The sequence below is a fragment of the Solanum pennellii genome, chromosome 3 (assembly GCF_001406875.1).
Source record: "Solanum pennellii chromosome 3, SPENNV200".
NCBI lineage: Eukaryota > Viridiplantae > Streptophyta > Magnoliopsida > Solanales > Solanaceae > Solanum > Solanum pennellii.
This window is the reverse complement of record NC_028639.1, coordinates 673,729-697,220: the sequence shown is the minus strand read 5'-3', so window position 1 is coordinate 697,220 and position 23,492 is coordinate 673,729. Positions and strand designations below refer to the sequence as shown.

General features: G+C 31.6%; 3 protein-coding genes across 11 annotated transcripts; 2 read left to right on the top strand and 1 right to left on the bottom strand.

Annotated features, from left to right (window-relative positions):
• The first annotated feature begins 3,801 nt into the window (after nucleotides 1-3,801).
• LOC107013831 (aquaporin NIP1-1-like) lies at nucleotides 3,802-7,790 on the top strand. Its single transcript, XM_015213706.1, has 5 exons — nucleotides 3,802-4,005; nucleotides 4,518-4,739; nucleotides 6,341-6,538; nucleotides 6,986-7,047; nucleotides 7,397-7,790. The coding sequence occupies exons 1-5, from the start codon at nucleotides 3,868-3,870 to the stop codon at nucleotides 7,608-7,610; spliced, it is 834 nt and encodes a 277-aa protein (XP_015069192.1). The 5' UTR covers nucleotides 3,802-3,867; the 3' UTR covers nucleotides 7,611-7,790.
• A 648-nt stretch (nucleotides 7,791-8,438) lies between these two features.
• On the top strand, nucleotides 8,439-11,255 carry LOC107014597 (probable E3 ubiquitin-protein ligase RNF217). Of its 3 annotated transcripts, none has more exons than XM_027915539.1 (3): nucleotides 8,439-9,464; nucleotides 10,495-10,592; nucleotides 10,968-11,255. In XM_027915539.1, exons 1-2 carry the CDS (start codon nucleotides 8,608-8,610, stop codon nucleotides 10,565-10,567), a joined length of 930 nt encoding a protein of 309 aa, XP_027771340.1. In that variant the 5' UTR covers nucleotides 8,439-8,607; the 3' UTR covers nucleotides 10,568-10,592; nucleotides 10,968-11,255. The 3 variants fall into 3 exon arrangements, with proteins under 3 accessions (XP_027771340.1, XP_027771339.1, XP_015070058.1); XM_027915538.1 differs by having other exon boundaries at nucleotides 8,440-9,464; nucleotides 10,495-10,571; XM_015214572.2 differs by having other exon boundaries at nucleotides 8,440-9,464; nucleotides 10,495-10,559; nucleotides 10,968-11,152.
• On the bottom strand, nucleotides 11,121-21,014 carry LOC107014596 (probable LRR receptor-like serine/threonine-protein kinase At1g53430). 7 transcript variants are annotated; one of them, XR_001456254.2, is made up of 27 exons: nucleotides 20,658-20,874; nucleotides 20,257-20,389; nucleotides 19,413-19,484; nucleotides 18,895-18,966; nucleotides 18,643-18,714; nucleotides 18,192-18,263; nucleotides 18,037-18,105; nucleotides 17,880-17,951; nucleotides 17,727-17,798; nucleotides 17,475-17,546; nucleotides 17,313-17,384; nucleotides 17,128-17,220; nucleotides 16,948-17,019; nucleotides 16,594-16,659; nucleotides 15,819-15,881; nucleotides 15,470-15,526; nucleotides 15,340-15,375; nucleotides 15,179-15,231; nucleotides 14,604-14,974; nucleotides 14,334-14,532; nucleotides 13,944-14,057; nucleotides 13,371-13,489; nucleotides 12,732-12,939; nucleotides 12,426-12,645; nucleotides 11,965-12,115; nucleotides 11,550-11,878; nucleotides 11,121-11,212 (listed from the first exon to the last, which is right to left on the bottom strand). XR_001456254.2 is itself a non-coding variant. In XM_015214569.2 (27 exons), exons 1-27 carry the CDS (start codon nucleotides 20,895-20,897, stop codon nucleotides 11,657-11,659), a joined length of 2,979 nt encoding a protein of 992 aa, XP_015070055.1. In that variant the 5' UTR covers nucleotides 20,898-21,014; the 3' UTR covers nucleotides 11,384-11,656. The 7 variants fall into 7 exon arrangements, 6 of the variants coding, with proteins under 6 accessions (XP_015070055.1, XP_015070053.1, XP_015070056.1 ...); XM_015214569.2 differs by lacking the exon at nucleotides 11,121-11,212 and adding an exon at nucleotides 20,884-21,014 and having other exon boundaries at nucleotides 11,384-11,878; nucleotides 20,658-20,800; XM_015214567.2 differs by lacking the exon at nucleotides 11,121-11,212 and having other exon boundaries at nucleotides 11,384-11,878.
• Between the last annotated feature and the right edge of the window lie 2,478 nt (nucleotides 21,015-23,492).

Below are 23,492 nucleotides of genomic sequence, written 5' to 3'. Positions count from 1 at the left end.
ATTTATATTTTGAGACAACAAGTCAATATAAGAGCATTTTGGAGACTTTTAATTAGAAATGGTAAATAGTGGGATATTTTAGTGGGGTTAATGCATGCGGGTTAAAAAAGTTGTTTTTGCATGGCATTAATCATGCAATTTTTTGTGGGTTGTTGAATTTTTTTCACTCATATTGTGAAGCTTTTCATTAATTAATTAATGTTCAATTTTAGTGTTTTTCCTTTGTTGGGCTAAGTTGTAAAAGAAGCTTCTGTTTGATTTCCTAATTAATATGGAATAATAATATAGTTGAAGCATGTTACGATCTAACTCACTGCTGGTGATATTATTCGCTTTAAATTTTAATTTACAGTACTTAAAAGTATCTTCGATTTGCTTTTAATTTTATATATTTATACATATGATATTGTGTTTTATCGATGTGAGATTTATGTGTTAATTACGTGGTATCACTCAAATATTATATGTGCCTATAAAATGATGCAATCATGAGAAAATTATGAGATCACACAATGAAGAATATAAAGAAGTTACTCAAAAGTTGTTGACTTTGATCTAATACAAAGTATATTGCTTGTTCTTTTTGACGTCTTCAATTAATAAAACAAAATAAATTACTGTCATGTCAAATTGAAATATATTTAAAAAATATCATCTACATGCACTATCAATATAAGTATATAATTTACATGTAATATATTTACATCCATGATCCAAACGGTTTAAAAGGTTTGGTCTTTCACGTGAACAAGAGAGTTTTCGAGTAACAATAAAGTTAACTTTGTGTTATTCATTAATAGATCCTAAATTTGAATAGTGAAATAATTAGAAGCGTTAAGATAAGTTGTTTGTCTACTTCACACTTTTAGAAATCCACCCGTTTCTCAAACTAATGAATGCATGACGTATGTTTAGTGCACGAAATTATTTCTATTTTTGATTTTTCATGTGAATAGCTTAGTAAGAGTTCATGTGAAGAGCTTAGTAAGAGGGTAAAATTAATTAAAGCGAATTTATGATTTGAAAATACTCAAGTTTCATTCAATACAAATCATAACAAAATTTATAATTTGCAAAAAAAAAAAAAAGTGTTAGAAGATATAATTAAATAAATAAATAATAGTTTCACCTTCAAACATTTTAATCATTTAAATGAGCTCTCCATGTTACCATCATCTATTGTAAGTTTTGCTCCTTATTTTTTTCTATTCTAAGTAGATACTCCCTCCGTCTACTTTTATTTGTCATATTATGTTTTTTAAAAGTTAATTTTTGATTAATTTTCAAAGCTAAATTAGATTACATTAATTTAATATTTTAAACAAAAAATTTAGATATTCAAAAACTAAAGGGATAATACACAAGTACTACCTCAACCTATGTCCGAAATTTCAGAAATACACTTATACTATACTAAGGTCTTATTACCTCTCTGGACTTATTTTATTAATAATTTTCTACCTCTTTTTGGCCTACGTGGCACTATCTTGTGGGCCCAACGCTAGTTGACTTTTTTTTCAAGCTAGTGCCACGTAGGCTGAAAAGGGGTAGAAAATTACTTATAAAATAAGTTCGGAGGGTAATAGGACCTTAATATAGTATAAGTGTGTCTCTGAGATTTCAGGCATAGGTTGAAAGGGTACTTGTGCATTTTACCAAAACTAAATGAAAAATACTACAAATTGCAATTTTTTGTATATCAATATGATTTCAAAAAGTACATTTTAAAAAGTTAGTCAAAATTCTTATAGTTTAACTCTAAAAATAAAAATCACGACAGACAATAGTTGACGGAGAGACTATATATATGAGTAATATATATATATATATATTCTCCTTTGGATGATTTGGACATGCTTATTGTTCTAGGATTCTAGTATATTTCCTATGCAAAAAATGTAGTAATTCTTTAGAAACATAGAATCTATCAAGCTATAAATGTCCCTTTCTTGCTTTCCACCTAATGTTCGGTACTTGCATCATATATAATTTGATTAATTAAAATTAGTATTATAGTATAAGGTTTATTAGAAATGTAGAGAAATATTTTTTGTTAAGATTTTTTTTCAATATTCATGAATTGAATTCAAAATTCTTTTATGGAGGATAAAAATATTAGAGTTAACCTCGATAAATTTTAATTTACGTCAGATAAAATTTATTTAAAGAAATTAAATAGCATTTCCTATCTTATATTTTGTTTCACTCTCCTCTTAAACTTGAATTCGAAATATCTTGATTGAGGTACGTAATGTCTTTCGACAATAATGGTAAACTGTTAGTAACCTTTTTCATGTGTCATCCTCAGCCTCCCTATATTCTCTAAGAAGGAAAAATGACAAGTTAAAAGTAATGAATTATTGAATTATAATATCAATTAAATAGATTAGAATAGAGTAATTAAAATTACCTGTCATCAAATAACGTTTATACCAAAGAACAAATATACTTAGTAGTATTAATATATGCAGTAATTTCTAAGTGTCAACATTTGCAATTACTTTAAAACTCACCCTCCTAGACAAATATAAATAAAAAATGTTAATTTGTAATTTTTAAAAACTAATTTAATCATGTTTCAATAAGAATATAAGACATTAAACGAGAAATCAAAAAAATTAATCTTATGTAGCACATTCATCTATTGAACTTATTCAAAATCAATTAAATATTTAAAAAATTTGTATAATTAACCACAAATATTAAAGACTTTTTGTTTTCTTAAAATTTTATATTAAATTAAGACCAATAAAGTATTGCTTCTTAATTTATACTAGATTCAAAATACTACAACTATAGTATAAAAATGATAAAAGAACTTTCATTTGTCAAGTGGATAATTAGTAGGGCAATTAGTGAATGATTTGTGACAAAATTTTCTTCTTTGTATTCATAACCAGCTTCTTGTTGGATCAGATATAATGCACTATCATTATTTATAGTTTAATTAATGCTACAAAATTTTCAACTATATCCACTAAAAAAAAGATTTATTGAAAACTCACATTTGAAGGTGTATTATTTTTTTTTATAGGTTATAATATTTTTGATATGGAAAATTCCTTTTAGGTCAGAATTTGACAAGAATGGTAATATAACATATTTCATACTATGTTATTTTATTTTATTTTTAATATTTTTACTTTTTTAACTTTAATCCTTTTAATTAGAAAAATTAATTTATTTTAAAATAAAAAAATATTATATACTTTTTTTATTTTCTAATCAAATTTTCTGGACATTTAGTATTATTCTTTTTTATATATTCTTGATATGTTTTTAGTGTTTAGTACTGTTTTTTTTGTACAATGGAATTTAAATTTGATAAGACTTTTCTGGTGTTTCTGGTTTATTCCTTTTTACAATATTCCTCACTTATATAATAAATCTGAAGAATTAAAATTGTTCAAAAACATATTTTAAAGATCACATTGAATTAATTCTCAACCATTAGGCAAATGACTGCTTTAATTTGTTACTGAGTTATTTATCAAAGTATCTAATAAATTTTTCAATACAAATACAAAATCTATTTATTTAAATTACTGAATTTTCAAAAATCCGCACACAATACTCTAAATCCGCCCCTAAATGGACTTTTTTTTTCCATCTCTTTGTCAAAGCATAGATCTCTAACAAAGAAACAAAAAAGGCAAAAAAATAGAGAAAAAGAATAAAGTTGTCTCTTCCTCTTTTCCTCTTTCTTTTTAAATTTTTTATTAATCAACTTTTTCAAACTTATTATTATTATTATTATTTTGTATATAAATAGGAGATAACCCTTGTTCTTTACAACTACCTCCTTAGTATTAATCCATCTTATATACTCTCTTTTTGTTTTCTTGAACAATTAACTATATATTATCTATGGCTGATCATCAGATTAATGTTAATGGAAATATTAATCATGGAGTAAGTTTAAATATTAAAGAAGATCATGATTTGAATAATCACAAAGAGTCTTCTTCAACCTCAAGTTTTCTTACTGTTCCTTTTATTCAAAAAGTGAGTACTTAACATCTTAATTAATTAATCTTCTTGTTAATAAATTTTTTTGCATGTGAAAAAAAATATAATTAATTACTACAATTTTTTCTATGAAAAATGATGGTGAGACACAAGCCTAGAATTTTTGTCTAATAACCTATGATTATATCATCTAAAAGTTTAAACAGTTAATTATTAAAAAAAATGTTTAGATAGAATAATTTCTTACGTCGGATTATTATAACGTTCTCGTATTTATTTTGTGGCTTGATAAATTTGAATTTGTGTCACGTAAGGTCTGTTTTTTAAAAAACTCTCTCTCTCCATATTTTTTCATTTCATTATTCATTTTATCATAATTCTGAATGATATCTAGTCTGAATATTTGTTGTATATATCTTTTTTTATTTTCGATTAATTATGACTATTCTAAACTCCACTTGTTGTATTCTACTTATTGAATATATTATTTGATTAATTATAATTTTTTTAGACTTTACTTATAAAATTATACTGGTCGAATTTTATAGGTGATAGCAGAAATGATAGGAACATATTTTTTGATATTTGCTGGATGTGGATCAGTTGTGGTAAATGCAGATAAAGGGATGATAACATTTCCAGGAGTAGCCATAACTTGGGGCCTTGTTGTAATGGTTATGGTTTACTCTGTTGGCCATATTTCTGGTGCACATTTTAATCCTTCTGTCACTATTGCATTTGCCTCTGTCAAAAGGTTCCCTTGGAAACAGGTATTTTTTCGGTTTCAATTTACGTGACGTAATTTAATTAAATATGAATATCAAGAAAATAAATGAAAACCTGTTATACTCTTAAATATGTGCTTTACTCATTAAATTTATGTAATATACTTCGACTGAAGTTGACGGTCTTTGGGAAACAACCTCCTACGAAATAGGGGGAAGGTCTATGTATACTCTGTCCTCCGTAGTCTCTATATGTGAGACTATATATTAATTATGTTATTAGTATGTTGACCGAAAACAAAATTTAAAAAGGGATAATACTCAATTACCCCCTAGCCTATACCCAAAATCCCTACGACACACCTTATCTTTGATGAGGTCCTATTACCCCCTCCAACTTTTTTTTTAAGTAATTTATTACCCTTTGCGTGCCTACGTGGCAATATTCGTGATTTCACCCATGTAGGGCGCGTGAGTGCAGAGTGTGTGCAGAGTGAGTGCAGAATTTTGGCTAACAATGACCAATAAAAGTTAGCCACGTGTCAAAGCAATTTGAAAAAAAATTCAAAAATAAATTTTATTGTTTCTCTCAAAAGCAAGTTCTTCTTCCTCTTTTCAAAAAATAACCCCATGTTCATGGTTCTTCATTTTTGAAGAAGCTTCATCCATTATCATTCAAGTTAAATAGCTCCTTGATTTGAAAAGGTAAAGTAAAATTTAATATATTCTTTACATCTTTTTATGTCGATTATTAATTCTTATTTTTTTTGACAATGTTTATAAAGTTAGGGTTATGACAAAATCCGAGTTGAATAAGTTTTGACAATGTTTAAAATTAACTCCCAAAATCCAACATCGAAAATCAAAATTCAGTTGGAAATCTAATTTCTAACCTTTGAAATCGATCCCGTCCACACATGCAAGACTTTCCCTCTTTCTACTTCATCTACTTTTTGGTAAAATTAATATGGAAAAGATTAAACGCCAGCTTTTCAAACTTGGGAAGTGTACAGTTACTTTATCGAAAGCTGAAAAAGTGGGTCCCGGCGCGTGTTCAACAAACACTTCGACCTTGCAGATTGTTATTGCCACGTAGGCACGCAAGGGGTAATAAATTACTTAAAAAAAAAGTTGGAGGAGGTAATAGGACCTAATCAAAGATAAGGTGTGTCGTAGGGATTTTGGATATAGGCTAGGGGGGTAATTGAGTATTATCCCATTTAAAAATGATCAATTTTCTAAACAAGTGATAGTCTTGGTTTACTCATGTATTCTTTTCGTTCAATTTATATGATGTTTAAACATGATTTTTTTTTTAAAAAAAAGTGAATTTTTTGCGTACGTTTTAATATCGTGTAACTATAAGAACTTTGACACCAGTTGGTGAAGGCTTTAGCAAGATACTTAATTCGTCAAATTAATGTGATGCATTTTTTTTAGATACGAAATTTAGAAAAAAATAAAAATTAAACTTGTGATCCAAATAAATCATAAATATTTGTGAGGACCTCGATGATAACGAGGATTAAAAAGTATTCCTAAATAGTTGATATTTATAATTAAGTTTCATTATACTTTATTTATATAATTAAGTTCAAATAAATTCCAAAATATTTATTTTTCTTTGTTTTTTTTTAAAAAATTAGGTACCAGCTTATGTAGCAGCTCAAGTTCTTGGAGCAACCCTAGCAAGTGGAACTTTACGATTAATATTCAACGGAAAACACGATCACTTCGCCGGAACCCTACCGTCCGGCACCGACTTTCAATCCTTCATCGTTGAATTTATAATTACTTTTTATCTCATGTTCGTCATATCTGGTGTTGCAACCGATAATCGAGCTGTAAGTATTTTTTCTATCTCAATTTATATGATGATATTTGACTGATAATAAAATTAACCGAAGTGAAAATGATGTTGAAATTTGTTATCTAAAAGGAATCTTAAACATTTATGTACTAAAAAATTATCTCATTAAGAGTAAAGTATAAAAAATAAATAATTTATTATATGGCATCTAATGAAACTATAATCTAAGGGTATTTTAAACCATAATCGCAAGTTGATGGGTAGATTTGAATCTTTTCTCTCTAATATATATATATATAATTGGACACGTGTAATTCATTCATGTCATGATAAAGTTACGTTAATATTAGAGTAAATTAATTTATTTTGAATTAATTTCTTGAAGTAATTTTATTAGTTTGAATAAAAAAATTGCTTAGGGATTCTTGAACATTCATTGTTCTATGATTAATATATTTTTTGTCATGTTTATGATTTACAGATTGGAGAACTTGCTGGTCTTGCTGTGGGGGCAACAATTTTGCTTAATGTGATGTTTACCGGGTAATTACTCTCTAATTAATCGTCAAGTAAAACTCCAAGCTATTTACACCTAACTAATAATAGGTACAAATTATTATGCATTAACTTATAACTCAACAAGTAAACCTTTTAGTTGACACTTGACATGCATAAATTAGATATGTTTGATTTTGATATATTATCGAAAATAGTATCTCTACTTTCACTGAAAGTAAGACGGCATACACCCCTCTCAAATCCCACTCCAAACTCAACACGTATGAAATTACACTGGATACGTTCTTATTGTTTATCAATCGTGTAACTTAAGTGTTTGAACAAGCGGTTATTTAGGTTAATTCTTACGTAATAATGAATTGTGGTGTAACAGACCGATATCGGGGGCATCAATGAATCCAGCAAGGAGTTTGGGCCCAGCAATAGTGTCAAGCCATTACAAAGGCCTATGGATTTATTTGGTTAGCCCAACACTTGGGGCCATTGCTGGTGCTTGGGTTTACAATATAATCAGATTTACTGACAAACCTTTGCGTGAAATAACCAAAAGTGGATCTTTTCTCAAGTCCAAAAATTCTAGTACTTAAAAAGTGGACATATTTGCAAAAACTAGTAATAATGGTCAATGGATGATGAAAGTGGTTACTTTTGCAATACATAAAGGGAAAGGTTATAAAGTACTACTTTTGTAAAACACAAAAGAAAAAAAAGCTATGTATTTTGTAATATAATAAATGAAGTAAATCTATGTTTCCTTTTTTAGAAAATTGTATGTATTATCTACTTTCGCTGTTCTATTTTATGTAAAAGTGTTTCTAGTATTTAGAGAAAAGAGCATTCATACTAGTGAATTCGCAAAAAGGCATTTCAAATTAGAGATATCTCGTGTTTATGTAAAAGATGGTATAACAAAGAAATGGACCATAAAAAAAAAAAATACATGCTATATAAAAAAATTATAATTAAGCACAAATAATATAAATATCTCTATAGATGAAAATGTGAAAAAGGGAAAAGGTTTAAAATTGCCCCCTTCTATTAAAAATTGAATAACAATAAGAATGAATATAAACCTCCTATTAACATTGAAAGTTCAATTTTTCACCTCAAATATGAAAGACATAAATATAAAATAAGAATAAATTAAAAAATATATTTATATATTATGAACAATAAAACACACCCGTGTTATTAAAAAAAAAAAAAGAAACACTCCTACTAGCATTCAAAGTTCAATTTTTCACCTTAAATATAAAAAACATAAATATAAAATAAGAATGAATCAAATATGAAAGACATAAATATAAAATAAAAATGAATAAAAAATATATTTATATATTATGAACAATAAAACATACCCGTGTTATTAAAAAAAAAAAAAAGAAGAAACACTCCTATTAGCATTCAAAGTTCAATTTTTCACCTTTTGGAATCCCTAAAAAATCTAATTCTCTTCTTCTTCTTTACCAAATTCGAAAAGAATAGTAAAGGTTACTAAAACCCTTTTAAATTCTTGAAAATTTTCACTGTATAAGTATATGTTTTTGCTGTTTAATGTAAAAAAGATTGTTTTTTTTTATAAAAATGGAGGTGGCAAGTTCTTCTTCTTTGGGTAGGAAGATTATTGATATTGCTGATGATAACGATGATGTTTTAGTCATATATGAAATCCCAAAAGCTTCAAAAGGTAAAGGAAAAAAGTTTATTGAACCAATTTCAGTAGAAAATTATTTATATTCAAAACCTTGCTGCAGTGGTACTAAAAAAGTGATGATTGATCTTTCTGATGATGAAATTGAGTTTTTGGGTACCAAATGTGTACAAAAATCGAAAAGGGTTTCGAATATCAAGTCGATTGTTATCGATGATGATGGTGATGTGAATGAGTTGTTTACTTGTGATATTTGTGTTGATGAAAAATGTGTTACTGAAGTTTTTAGGATTATGGGTTGTAGTCATTCTTATTGCAAAGAATGTATGGCTAAGTATGTTGGTGTTAAGCTTCAAGAAAATAGTTGTCGAATTTCGTGTCCTGTTTCGGGTTGTAAAGGGCAATTAGAGCCGTATAATTGTCGTTCGATTTTGCCTAAGGAAGTTTTTGATAGATGGGGAGATGTGTTGTGTGAGTCAATGATTATGGGGTCGGAGAGATTTTATTGTCCGTTTAAGGATTGTTCCGCGCTTTTGATTGATGAAAATGGTAAGGATTCTGTTGTGATTCAGTCTGAATGCCCGGAATGTAGGAGATTGTTCTGTGCCAAGTGTAAAGTTGCTTGGCATTCAGGGATTGTATGTGCAGAATTTCAGAAGTTGAATAAGGACGAGAGGGAAAGAGAGGATTTGCAGCTTATGCAACTTGCTAAGGGTCAAGAATGGCAGAGATGTCCGCAGTGTAGGATATATGTCGCGAGAGCTTCTGGTTGCGCTCAAATGGTTTGTAGGTTAGTTAGTTACTCTCTCCGTTTCAATTTGTCTGTTTGGTTTTAACTATAAGTTGTTTGAATCTTGTGGTCGTCTTAAACTAAAAATATGATAAATGTACTAAAGTACTCTGTAATATTGTGGTTTTAAACATGTCACATTGAAAGTTATGACTAAAATTTTGCCAAAAAATGAAAGGGGCATGCTTTTTGAAATCGAGGGAGTATATGGTTTTTGTGTTTCATTTTGTCCCGGAAAGTTTGTGTGATCGAAGATGTCTAAGATTAGATGTTTTAATCTATTTGAGCAATGTATGTTATTTGCCTTTAGTCAGAAGTAGAAATAGAAGTAGAGGGTGCCATTTGCTGTATACTAAAGAAAAAGTAAAAAATTAGGGATGATTTGAAAAAAGTAAACAAGGAGTGAGAAAAAATAATCATGTTACGAGAACCAAAGGTTAGGCTGACTACTTTGGTAGAGCAACACCTAGAAAGATTTATCCCTACCCCTTACCTCGTCTTGTCTTTCAGTGTTGCCAAGTCTCAAGGGAAGATCGAAACCATAACACAGGTGCGACCTCAAGAATTGTCTACTTGTTTATAAGAATTTGATTGCTTGTAAGCATACGCACATCTCTGATTTGCCATGTCGACTGATGAAGAGGGTTGGTGCAGAGAGTTGACCGAAGCAAAGGCTGCTTGTGTGTGTATGCGTATAATTAGTTGTGTTAGATTCTCAACTACAGCCCCTGTATCACTAGGATTTTCAATTTTATCCTTGTTCTGCTGCTGGCGTCAATGAAATCTTGTATCCTTGTTCTTCATTGTTTCTTTAAAGCTAAGCAAAAATGCAGTCTTCTCTTTCATTTTCGATTTCCGTCACATATTTTGTTATCACCACAAAATCTTTGTTGCTAATGTTCTTTGTCACGCTAACAAACAATAAAGCTGATAACTTGGATGCTTCAATTCTACTCATTGGCAATATGGTTTACTGCTGACTTTATATTTACTTAACCAAATTGTGATGCATCATTGTTAACACTTGCAGGTGTGGATGTAGCTTTTGTTATAAATGTGGAGCTAAGTCAGCTAATCACCATTGCACACGCTGTGGTACTTAAAGACGTATTTCGTTTAAACTTAATAGTACTGTTCTTTCTTCTTTTTGTTCCCAAAATTACGAGTCCTCTGTAGATGTATCACTCTGCTTAGAATATAATTGCGAGTTTTACTTGGTGGTCTCTTTTCTCAATCTTGATTTTAGATCTTAAATGGATGTAGTGGTGATAACATGGAAACCTATGTTTCTCAGACATCCAAAATTGTGTTGCACCCATATCGGATTCTCCAATTTTTAAAGTATCCGAAATGCAGCTATTGACATTTTTGAAGAATCTGAGGAACAGTCATAAATATGTGTACATATATTTGGCCTTTCTTGGAAGCTATTTCATATATATCGTCTTCCGAGCAAAAGGAAACTACTATAACTAATGTTGAGATGCTCTTTTGTATTTTCAGGTATATTGAACAGATTGTAGATACCTCCAGAGGTGCAAATCCGCGATTTCTAGTTTTTCTTTTTTCGTCGCTCTAGGGGTATTTTAGTGATAGGTTCTTATGGTATAACTTGTTGATTTAGATTTTCAGATTTTGTGAATTAGAAGAGATGACTAATGAAATAGCTCAAATGACTTATCTTCTAACCATTGCAGTAATGATCACTTCAGTGAGCTCCACATTTGTAACAAAAGTTACATCCACACCTGCAATTGTGAAAAGATACAAATGGTTGTATTCGATTTTCAATATACAACTGATATATCTATGTTGCTCGTACTCTTTAATCAAAATACTTTTTATATATGTGTCTAGGACTAGTTTTACACATTTGATTTGATCGAAAATTAAATGTATGAAGGTAGATAACACAAGGATCAAGATCAAAACAACACAACATTTCTTGAACCAAAAAATCACTATTTTAAATTTTCAATACATGGGAAGTATTATAAATTACTGAACTCTTAATTTAAGATTTGCACATATTTAGAAAACATTGCAACACATAATACATTAATGCAAGATTTAGGACGAACTTACTACTACTTGATTCAGCTGAACTCGTTGAGTTGTCTTCAAGCTCCGTCCCTACTCAAGCACATTGTTAAAGCAAATATGATAGTCCTTCACTTCTCAGCATCTGAGTGCTATTCTTCAGCAGAACAATCACCCTTTGACTTGTTCAAAATGGTCTCGATTGAACGTTCTTTCCTTAAAACCTCCACGACTTCAGACATGGTTGGTCTGAATGGCGGTGTATCTATACACTGGATTGCTAATCTTAGAACTATATCTGCTTCTACCCAGTTGCAATTCTGTATATCTTCGAGTAAATTCAATAGATGTCCCTTCCGATTCATTATTTGTGCCTATAGTAGTCGAAACAAACCAATAACTTTGACTAGTTTCCTAAATTAATGTACATAACTATTGAAGTTAGTTGAGTCTCACTGACCTGATCAACGAGGTATTCACGGTCACCACCACCTGCCCCTGGGGTACTGATTCTCCTTCTGCTGAAAATTATAAGCATGACAACTCCAAAGCTATACACATCCGCGTTGGCTTCTAAGGCACGATCTTTAACTTCAGGCGCGAGGTATGACCTGCAAAAGGCTTCCATTACTGAGAAGTGCATTTGTAATAGCAATGTATACAAAGTTTTAACACACCTAAAGTATTACTAATTTTTATCTGAAACAGAGTGAAAGGTCAAAATCACATCTGAAGTATCCTGTTTTTTCCGAGTTCTCTACCTGAACGATCACCAACTACTCATCAAAACACAGCGCGAAAGTGTTTTGGTAAATAGTTGGTGGTAGTTCAGGTATGAAACTAAACAAACCGGGATATTTTAGGTGTGTTTTTGGCTATTTACTCTTTTTGAGATATAATTTGTTAAGTGTGTTCCCTTACATTGTTCCTTCTGACTTTTGCTTCTGATAAATCTTTGCAAATCCAAAATCATATATCTTCGGATTCAGATCATCATCAAGAAGAATGTTCTCTGGTTTAATATTCCCGTGTATAATTTTATGTTTCGACCCCTCGTGAAGAAAAGATAAACCTTCTGCTACCCCAAGACAAATTCTATATCTTGTTGGCCAATCTAGTGTTGGTCTAAGTTCTTCTGGACCTGTAAGTAACCAAAGCTCGACGACTAAATTCGTTACTACAACTAGAGGCTTAATGAAGATATATTTCATAAATGGAAGACGTTACCGAATAATGCATCTTGAAGAGATTTAGTTCCAATGTACTCATAGATAAGCAGAAGTTTGTTCTTTCCTGCACAGCATCCCATTAGTGTTACAAGATTTGGATGTTTCATGCCAGTTATTCTACGACTCTTTTCCATAAACTCGTTCATTCCTTCTTTTGTTGTCGATAACTTTTTAACTGCAATGGCAGCCCCATTCGAAAGAGTGCCCTGGATGTTGGTAAAGTTTTTCAGATGAATTGTGAATCAGAGGAACAAAAATAAGTACTTTACTTTCAAAAAGAATGTGCCTTTCCTTTTCTGTTAACTTTTTAATTCTAACCAACTTTCCGTTTCAAAATGAGAATTTTGGTACATTAGAAGATTCAAAAAGTCTTCTTTACTTTCTTGAATTCCGTGCCAAGTCAAAAATAGGCCAAATAAATTGAAATGGAAGGAGTATATATCTAGATGTCCGGTCATCAAACTAGCAAACGGAGAAAGGTTTAGCATAGTGCAGCTACACAATATCTTTTGTCATGAGAGAATATCTTTTTTGGAATGAAAATGAAGAATACAAAGGCGGACTAAAACTGTCGAAAGACATATCACAAAGAACACAAAAAATCATAACCTGCAATGAGTTAAAGATTCTAGCTAACCTTGTAGACGGTCCCAAAACCTCCCTCACCAAGCCGGTTCTTATCATCAAAATTATTTGTGGCAGCTTTAATTTTCCGATAGTTGTAAAGCCCTCCAGGGTAGAATTCAATTTCTTGATCTATATCAGCACATTATTAGTAAATAAATATCAGTTGATTGGAAAAAAAGAAAGAAAGAAAAGAAGCTAACTACAAATAAAGTGTCTTATGATTCATATGGTGGTAATTAAAACCGATAACTAGAGATAAAAATGTATCTTGGGCTTAACTCAACCCCAAAAGCTAACGAGCAATGTGGGACAACTTAATACCCCTCCAACCTATGCCCAAGCTTACCAATGGGAGGTTGGAAAAACATAATATGGGTGCTTAACAACGGGTAAAATAAGAATTGGGATAGATCTGATACTGATGTCATGATAAGAAATGGATCTTGGGTCTCCTTTTCAGGATGGTAAAGGGCGAGTAAAGAGGAGAGATAACATTTTCAGATTTTGGAGATCGCCTCAAAGATTGCTTCGTTTCAAATCCCAATGGAAAACAAAATAAAATCCATAATACAAGTAGTGTTACCTTCCCGGCGTAATTTCTCTTGGTACATCCAGGAAAAAACAATGAACAATGTTAGAAAAAGTAATGCAGATCCTGAAATTCCAACAAGCACTCCAAGGGATAGATGTGATTGATCTGGTTCATAAATTGTTACCATGAAATATCAGTCACAACATAGGGACAAAAAACATGTAAAATGGTAAACAGTCTGGGGTAGCTCGGTGCAAAAGCATCCCGCGTTCACGTAGGGTCCGAGGAAGAGCAGCACCCAAAGGGGTGTGATGTAGACAGCCTGCCCCTAATACGAGCAGTTTCCACAGCTCGAACCTGTAACCTATAGGTCACACGCAGACAACTGCACCAAGGCTCCCCTTCGTAAAACAGTGTAACAGTTGGACATAAAATGAATACCTAGAGTGACTGTAATCGCAGATATAAGGGGCCCATAGTTATCTGATGGGTATAAGATTGACCCTTTTCCAGACCAGTATAAGTGAATCTCGAGTAGATTGTTATGCACTTCAGCGGAATATTCCTTTGTTATAGGCTCATTCACAGCTTTTCCTTCTCCTTCTGCTTCTATGTTGAAGCTTGGCTCCACCTTTATTCCCTGCATAAATATTCTGTAAAGATCTTGTATATGTTTGCGTACCGATCAACAAGGTGGTTTTGGTTCCTTACCTGGATTACTATATCAAAGACTCGCCTTGTTTTGCCATGCGAAAGTCTATGTTTTCTCTTAGATATATCAGCAAAGTGAAGAATCACTTTGTACGTACCGGGTACCAAACAAAATCCATAATATTTCAATGAGATTGAGGATAAACGTGCTGTTCCATACAATTCGGCCTCACCAGTATGAACTTCGCACACATCATTTAGAGTATACCTGTCACGTTTTGCCCATAAGGAGGTTCCCATACTACTATAGCCCCAATTTAAATTATTACTCATGAAGAAAGTCGATCCACCCTCTTCTTGTACATCAGCTTCATAGACATTTCCGTAAACTGATGCAGACACACCACCGCAGTTTATATACAAATGGTCATCTACAAATGGATACACAAATTTTAGTACATGGTGCATTGCAACTTCAATGTGGAAACGACAAACTAGAAAAATAGCAATCTTATCATGAGTCATGAGACCAACACATTTAACTATTGAAATAATTATGTGTGCAGTTAGTCATAAGGAACATAACATAAGACGTATACTTAAATCACTTCATGAGTATAGTTGTTAATACTTACTTAACTGAGCTCCATTCCTACAATGCAAATCAACTTGGTCCCGCTTTGCAACCCTAAATTCAAATTTATGCACAAAGTTAAAGAGTATGGAACTACCAATTTTCTTCCGAGGCTAAGTCTTTTTTTTCCCTCTTTGTGGAGATACAGGTGGAAGAGCTTACTCTTCCGTTTCATTGAGGCAGCACGCGAACTGATTACTGATAAAGGGAATATGATTGGATTCAGAAATAGAAAAGCTACGTAGAAGCACATAAATAAGATTTTTTCTAGATATGTGAAAATCACACTTACAAGTTATGATTTTTCGTGTTTTTGAGGCTTAAGTTGAAATGGTTTTCAGAAAGATCCCTGCACTTCAACTTGGATGAGTGAGTGACATAATATGTTGTAGACATTAATGAAAAGTGAAAGCAGGGGCAAAAGATTATGTTAAATCAACTACTATTAGTGTGATTTTTCATTATATCCAAATAATGGATAGAAGAGTAAAAACAAGAACACAGAAAATAAGTCACTCTGCAAAACATGAAGTGTTTGCCCTTCTTTTCTTTTTCTGATAATCGAGGTGTGCAGGCTAGCTTTCGCCCACCTCGACTATGTACAACCAAAAATGTAATATATTAATGCAAAAGGCACTTACACGTATGGATGATGATCGGCCCAAGCTGGAATTCTCCCAGTGAATTTATTTTTTCTTAGAAATCTGGAAACAATGCATCGGATTATGACACTTGAAACAAGACAGAACAGAAAAAAAAGTGATAAAAGATCAACTTTTCGACATCACAGAGCTCAAGTATTCATCAAATGCGAGCTATCACACAATTCTGATATTCAAACAACACCAGAATAATACAATCTAATACACAAGTCCCGTAAGTTACATTGCAATTAGTATGAAAACTAATGTTCACTTCAAAAGCTTTCCATCTCTAGATCCGCCTCATCTGTTATACAACAACAACAACACACCCAATATAGCCCCACAAAGTGGGGTCCGGAAAGGGTAGAGTATACACAAACCTTACTCCTACCTCAGAGGTCGAGTGGTTTTTTTCGATAGACCCTCGACTCAAGGAAAAAAAGTCCGGAAGAAGTCAAGCGAAGTACAAAAACATCAGATAATAACAAATAACAGAATGAAAACCACAACAAATCAATGCAATAGTCAAGGTACAAGAAACAACATATAGTAACAGAAATCCATATAAGCTGTTATCGAAAAAAAAAAAACATGAGTTTTGAGATGTATAAACTATTACTGGCTTCGACAAGAAATGCATAGAAGAAAGATATAGACAAAAGGAAAGAGGTATAAAAGCTTTTCTTGCAGTGATGAATATTATATCCACATTTCATTACAAAAATAAGATCACGTATATTTAATGATTAGTTAGAGAAGCAAGATCACTTACATAAATTTCAGTGATTCCTGAACAGTATCTGGAATTACACCAGACAAATTATTAAAACTCAAGTCCCTGCATCAGGAGAAAAGAAAGTAATACACGCAATTAAGTTGTTTTTCCACACACTTTATTGTATGATGTTAAACGGAAGAGAGCAAGACAAAGATAGCACACTTTAAGAGCTTAGCCTGACGGAACTCTTTTATCAACAAACGACCTCATGATATAATAGTTTTCATTTGAAAAAAGCAGTCAAAGAAGAGAACATTTGAAGCATCGACTTTCTACTATAAAAAAAGCAGGCCCTTTTCTTTGTGAAGTAAACGAATATGGAGATATTTACTGCAGAAGCTTTCTTACAGATACTCTAGGTGAGGTATTGTCCATATCCAATCAGGGATTCCGGTATTTAGTGAGCAATTCCTCAATGTCCTAGATAAACAAAAAAATTGGAAAATAGAATTCTATTTTAGGAGAAAAGCAAAAGAAAAAAACTATTATTCCAATAAGCATGAAAGTTTTGGGTGGCACGGGACTCACAAAGTTTTCAAAGATTTCATTTTCGATAAATCTGGAAATGAGTGTTCTCCAACTAACGGAGATGAGTGTTCTTCAACTAAGTCACTGATATACCTGAAAGTAGATATTACATAATCCTTAATAATTCAAAGTTTGGGAGAACTCCTTTCAAGGATGCGTGTATCGGAAAAAAAACAGGAATTTACAATTGTGCTAGATTCTTCAGCTCTGTGAACTTGTGAGGCAATGGTGCAGAAAAATTGTTCCCCATCAGATTCCTTCTCAACATGTGCAGAAAAAATAAATCAATAGTCTTGCTAAAAACATGCAGATAGTATAAGAGCGTACAGTTAGTTAGTGAGTTTTACATGATAAGCAGATTTTTCCACCCTTCAGTAAAATCCGGGATTTTTCCACTGAGGTTGTTCCCTCGCACATCGCTACAAAGAAAGAAGATAAACAATTGAACACTACTAGAAACAGAGGCTTAATCGGAAATTTGTGTTATAAAACATGATTTTCCACCCCATTTAAGAAAATCGTTATCTTCCCATTGAAAAATGTTCGGTGGCTACTGCCAAAGATATTTTGATAAGGAAGATAAGAGAGTTGATACTTACAAAGTTTTCAGGTTCACCAAACTATAGAAGCTCGACGGCAAGGCACCAACAAATTCATTGTTCTGCAACTGCCTGAAATCATTTACAACATAATAAGTATCCCTGTTTCGTTAGGTACATGCACCCAAAAGTAACTAACAAAAATATCCGTACAACTCCTCAAGATTCACGAAACTTGTGAGACTATCGGGGAGTTCACCCGAGAGTTGATTATCCGCCAGGTTCCTAATTGTGAAGGAAAATAGATGAGGATTAAAGTTTAACCAAACCAATAGGGAAGTACAAGTATGGATCTTATTAAGGCGTTTACAATTCGGTGAGGGTCCCAATTCCTCCCAGCTCAGATATGTTCCCTGATAATAAATTATAGCTCAACTCTCTGAAAGGACAAGAAAATAAATATATTATGAACTAAGACGACTAGATAGTAATAATTTATTTCGCAATATGCAGCTTTAGACTTACAATATTTCCAAAGATTCGAGAGACTTCAAATTTGGAGGTATTATTCCGTCGAACATGTTTTTGCACAAAGAACTGTAATATCAACCAAGGTAATGATTAAATACGATCCCAAGATAGAACTCTGAGTGAATTTTCTAGTTGACCCATCTTCATTGGTTCAAAACCAAATTTTAAAATGCCGGATCAATGTTAACTCCGCATCAGTTGACATGTAAAAATGCAGATGTAACTGGCAAACAGTTTGCTACAGGGCACAATTAAATCAAAGTGTGGTTATAGCATTTAATTTGATTTATTAGTTTGTCATTATATACAATTTTCCCTATAAAATATTCCTCACTCACAATTTTCGTTATTGGAACGCCAATGATCTAATGGTTCTTAAAGCTTACAAAACCAAATAGATACAAACACCAACATAAGGATATAATTAGGTAAGCTGATGACTTACATTTTTTTTAAGGAGCTCATTTTAGCAAGGAAATGTGGAATTGTTCCGTTTAATGAATTATCACAGAGAGAACTGTCACAGATAGAACATTATAAGCATTAGAGGTAATTAAAGAAAAGAATTCCTTATTTGGCTTCATCGTATGAATAGTAATGAAAGACTTCAAAAATAGATGAGTAAATTTCTAATGGACACAGTGAAGGATGGAGAATATAATGCAAAGTTTGCAGCCGAAGTTATGAAACTACTCACATGTGCGTTAGTCGCGTCAGATTTTCAAATGAATCAGGAATTGGTCCCCTCAACTTGTTCCCATCCAAATTACTGTGATCAACCAAAGTAGATAGACTTATAAAGGATAGCACATTATCGAATCTTGGATATGAAGTAGTTTAGTTTTAGACTTTATTATATTCAGATCCTTTTTAGAGTTTGATTACCTCTAATTTAGTAATTTATTCTGGAAAAGGTGGAATGCAAGCCCTACGAGATAAGATCACTTTCTAAATATGAGTGCTTAAGACGTTTAGACTTTAGCCGTGAGCTACCCTGCTATTATTCAAGTAATGACGTGTTTAAATCTAGTGGCGTGTGCACTAAAGCTCCAGGGGAAGGGGCAGACCACAAGGGTCTAGCTGTACGCCGACTTCCCTTGCATTTCTGCAAGAGACAGTTTCCACGGCGTGATGGCTACAACTTTACCAGTTACCCCAAGGATCCCCTTCGAAAAGCACAATACAAATAAGAATAAATTGTTTAGGTATCCTTACAGAGTAGTCAAATATTTGAGGTTTCCAATGTTGTTAGGGATCCAACCTTCTATTCGTCTATTGGAGAAATCCCTGCAGTTCATTGTGTTGCAAAGACATCAATCAGAAACTAGAAGTTGCATAGTTGAAAACAAATACGACAAATATTAACTCCCTTGAGACCACAACTTCAAACAATAATAATGAACGTAAAACAAGGATGATTAGCACATATTTGGCATGAAAAGTACTAACTTAGAATGTCTCTTAACTTGCATTACATTTTAGTGGTGAAATTGTGCAGACGTTGCTATAATTATAGTGAAATCAATTTTGGTCGAGTAGGAAAAGATGAATCTTCCTGCTTCATGGAAAACCTTTTAGTACAACGGACTTTATTAATCAACATATATAGAAATGTAAAGAGACATAATTTAAGAGGAATGAAGGGTGAAAAGAAGAAATCACAAAATTGTAATTTGGAGGAATACATCCTCAAACTTTTAAAAAATCAATCTGTACAAACATAAAGACACAGTTTAAAACAAATCTCTAACATTACAACATCGTCAATCTGGCGTACCATTCAATAATTTTCATGTAATATGAATCATTCACACGATTAAACCTCTTCAGAATACTAATTCTGAGATATATGTAATCTACTGTGAAAAATTCAATTAGAAGTAGTGGTTTAAATCTCAACAGAGACAAAAAACATAGCTTTGGTGGACAGAGTTACCAGATACTTGTTGTTGTAGGAGGTGACAGATATTACTCAGAAAATCATTAACAAGAAGAGCATTCGATGAATCAAAAAAAATAAAACAATAATAATAGTAAATAACTTGGATTAAAAGCATACATCTCCACCACTCGACATCTTGTATGATTCTCAACATAACAATCGCAAGTAACTTTGGAATTACTTCCAGTTATCAAACAACTTGGTCGTAATACTGTTGATTTACACCGAAGCAGCTCAGTGATGACATCCTCTGGCATCCACACACAGAAATATTGGAAAAAGAAAAATTAAAATGGATAGCCTGTGATGTCATGAACATTTCGAAAACAAATATATGCATAGCCCATAAAGGTTATTCAGCTTTCATTTCAACAGTAATAGCTGATGCATAAAACGTTATATGTTACACTACTCTAAGAGAATCTGACATTCACCTGAAGCGCGTCAGCAAGTTAAACTTGCGTAGAACGTAAACAATGGCCAAGTAGCCTTAAAAAGTATGACAATTGCAATCTTACCATCTTCTCTGGCAAGAGGAGGTATTTCTGATCTACTTGTATTATGCTTAGTTACCGTGCATATACTGCGTAGAGGACCGTGCGTAGCCTGTTCAACAGTCACCTCACAATGGACTAAAATCAGCAAAAGAGAAATGAAAATCCTGTAAACATACATGAACATTGCCATATTAGCTCACAAGAAATGCTTTCTTAACCAAATACTTCCTCAAATATGTGCCCATACCTATATAATAGCATTCTTTCTCCAAGTATAACCAATAATGAGTGTCGCTAAGGCGGATCTAAGATTTTAAATTTTAAAGATTCCTACAATAACAACATATCCAGTGTAGCTTCACAAAGTGGGGTGGGGTCCCGGCCAGCCGATTTTTTTTTAGAGAAATGAGTGTACTAAAACTTTTTTAAATTAAACTACGTAATATTTAATAACTAATATTTTTGGACACGGGTTTTTCAAATCAATCGGCTACTCTTCTCAAAAAGTGAAAAGAAGAGCTGATGCAAGTGAGATTCAAACATATGAACGCTTTTATAAGTTTATGTGTTTTGACTTTTTCAAGACGTCTGAAATCACTGGATTGCATTATATTGTTGTGTCAAGAGTGTCTAGATTATGTTATACAAATGTACACTTGACAAGAGTATAGCTACGCCCCTGGTAAAAACCTCTACCAAAAAGGTCGAGAGCTAGGTTTGTTTTTGTCACACGGTCCGCTCAAGAAAAAACAGTCTAAAAAGAAGTAGATTTCTACAATAACCTCAACTTAATGTATAATCATAACCTAAGTCCCTCGACGGTCCAAAAATGTTGATTGATTTAATTTGTCGAATCCTTCAAAATCAGTGCATTTTTCAAGGATTCAACACGATATTTTTTGAGAATTCGAGCAACATAAATCCTAACTATATTCATAATTAAATACATATACATGATCTAGGCAATAGCTATCCGCTCCTAATGTGTGGATTATAAAAAAGGAACAATCCCAATTTCACTTTTTCTGTTGTTTCCACTTCTGGGCCCTTACAGCATAGCATTGCTCATCTTTTTATAAAGCTGAAACCTTCAATAATTCTCCATATAGTCCTTGACTTATTTCTATCCCATGTACACTGTCACATTCATTTGAACTCAGTACTTTCAACGCTAAGCATAAATTTATATGTAAAAGTCTATGTTTGATAAACGGTGGATAAATTTATATCGTCAATCAAATACAGTATAAATAAATTTTATTTCAGGCTTAATTATGAGATATCTCACCTTATCTAGCGTACCAAACAAATCCGCTTCTACATTTACAAACTTCAAATTCACTTTACAGAGAATCAGTCCACTACCAAAAAGGCAAATTCTATGTGAAAATTAAAGCAACTCGTGATTTGCATATAAGGTGTTAGATGAAATGAATCAAAGAGAGTTCAATAAAAAATTTGAGACCTATTTGTAATTTTTTCTCGTTTGTTCAAGCCTTCTTGAACGTTAAAATATGAAATTCGAAATTTACTATCATATCAAAAGTTACAATAATGCTTTGAAATTTGTATACCCCTTAATATGAGTATTACATTTAAATACATATATTAATTATAGATTGTCATCCGAAATGATTTAGCGAATGAATACTTAATGTTGAGGGTAGAAAGGAGATTTTGATCAAATTAAGTCATTATATAAAGCAATTTATTAAAATAATAAGTTTTTTTTAAATTTTATAAAATTAGTATAAACGTATTTCACAGTAACGTTTTAGGGTATATTTTATTTTTTAAAAGTAGACGGCGTTAAATTGATTTACGTTATTCACAGTAACGTTTTAGGAGTTAAACGTTACTCAAAATAACGTTTTAGGAGTAAAACGTTACTTATAGTAACATATATCAACTTAATATTGTTAGCTTTTAAAAAATAAAATATATCCTAAAACGTTACTGTGAAATACGTTTATATTAGTTTTATAAAATTTTTAAAAAATATATTACTTTAATAAATTGCTTTATATAATAGCTTAGTTTGATCAAAAATTCTAGTAGAAGATTAAAAGAAATAATTTTTACTTGATAGGCTAAAAGTGAAGGTGAATAAGTAAAAGTAAAGGGAGAGTATTAATATACAATTTTTTGGTTTTTGCTCTTTAATTTCCATTTACTTTTTTTATAATTGAGACTTATAAATTAATTTTGCATTGACTCCTTCCTTTTCAAGTCTTTGTGTTTGTTGCTTACTTTCTACAATTATTCAAGTCCTTTTCTGTTGTCAAATCATCACTACAATGGAATCGAAATGAGAAAACCCCACAGGAGATAGGATAAACATATACTATTATTCTTTTCATTTAATATTCGATATTTATTCTAGTGTTCAATAAAAAAAAACACTTATATTATTTTTATATCACAATCCTCCGCTGCGAATAAATAGTTTATAGCTATAGATATATACCATCAATTCTCTTTTAGATTATTATTTTTTTCATAATTCTCACACAATGTTATATATATATATGTTATATATATATATATATATTCTTTTTTAAAAATTATCCATCAGAATTTAAATTCCAATTATTAGACTAATAAAATTCTTCTGTTCATGAAGAAAACGTACACGAGTAAGAAATTATAGTTATTTTTGAGTTTTTTTAATTATGACCATCGAAACCCAAAGTTGGCTTCTTTTTATGTGTGAGTATATATCTAGAAGTTATTTTTGACATGACAAATGTATAGTAAATCGAGTCTCATGCCATTATTTTGTTATCTCCATACTCATTTTGCGGAACTATATACCCTTATAACAGTTGATATATATATATATATATATATATATAT

Bases quoted from the DNA above. Each gene is read 5' to 3' on its own strand.
- LOC107013831 (XM_015213706.1), top strand. From the start codon at position 3,868: ATGGCTGATCATCAGATTAATGTTAATGGAAATATTAATCATGGAGTA. The intron at 4,006-4,517 runs GTGAGTACTTAA...CGAATTTTATAG, and splicing joins CTGTTCCTTTTATTCAAAAA to GTGATAGCAGAAATGATAGG. The intron at 7,048-7,396 runs GTAATTACTCTC...GTGGTGTAACAG, and splicing joins CTTAATGTGATGTTTACCGG to ACCGATATCGGGGGCATCAA.
- LOC107014597 (XM_015214572.2), top strand. From the start codon at position 8,608: ATGGAGGTGGCAAGTTCTTCTTCTTTGGGTAGGAAGATTATTGATATT. The intron at 9,465-10,494 runs GTTAGTTAGTTA...TAACACTTGCAG, and splicing joins TGCGCTCAAATGGTTTGTAG to GTGTGGATGTAGCTTTTGTT. The intron at 10,560-10,967 runs GTACTTAAAGAC...TTGTATTTTCAG, and splicing joins TCACCATTGCACACGCTGTG to GTATATTGAACAGATTGTAG.
- LOC107014596 (XM_015214567.2), bottom strand. From the start codon at position 20,826: ATGGCAATGTTCATGTATGTTTACAGGATTTTCATTTCTCTTTTGCTG. The intron at 20,390-20,657 runs GTAAGATTGCAA...TGTGGATGCCAG, and splicing joins TCCTCTTGCCAGAGAAGATG to AGGATGTCATCACTGAGCTG. The intron at 17,020-17,127 runs GTGAGTCCCGTG...TTGTTTATCTAG, and splicing joins ATGAAATCTTTGAAAACTTT to GACATTGAGGAATTGCTCAC.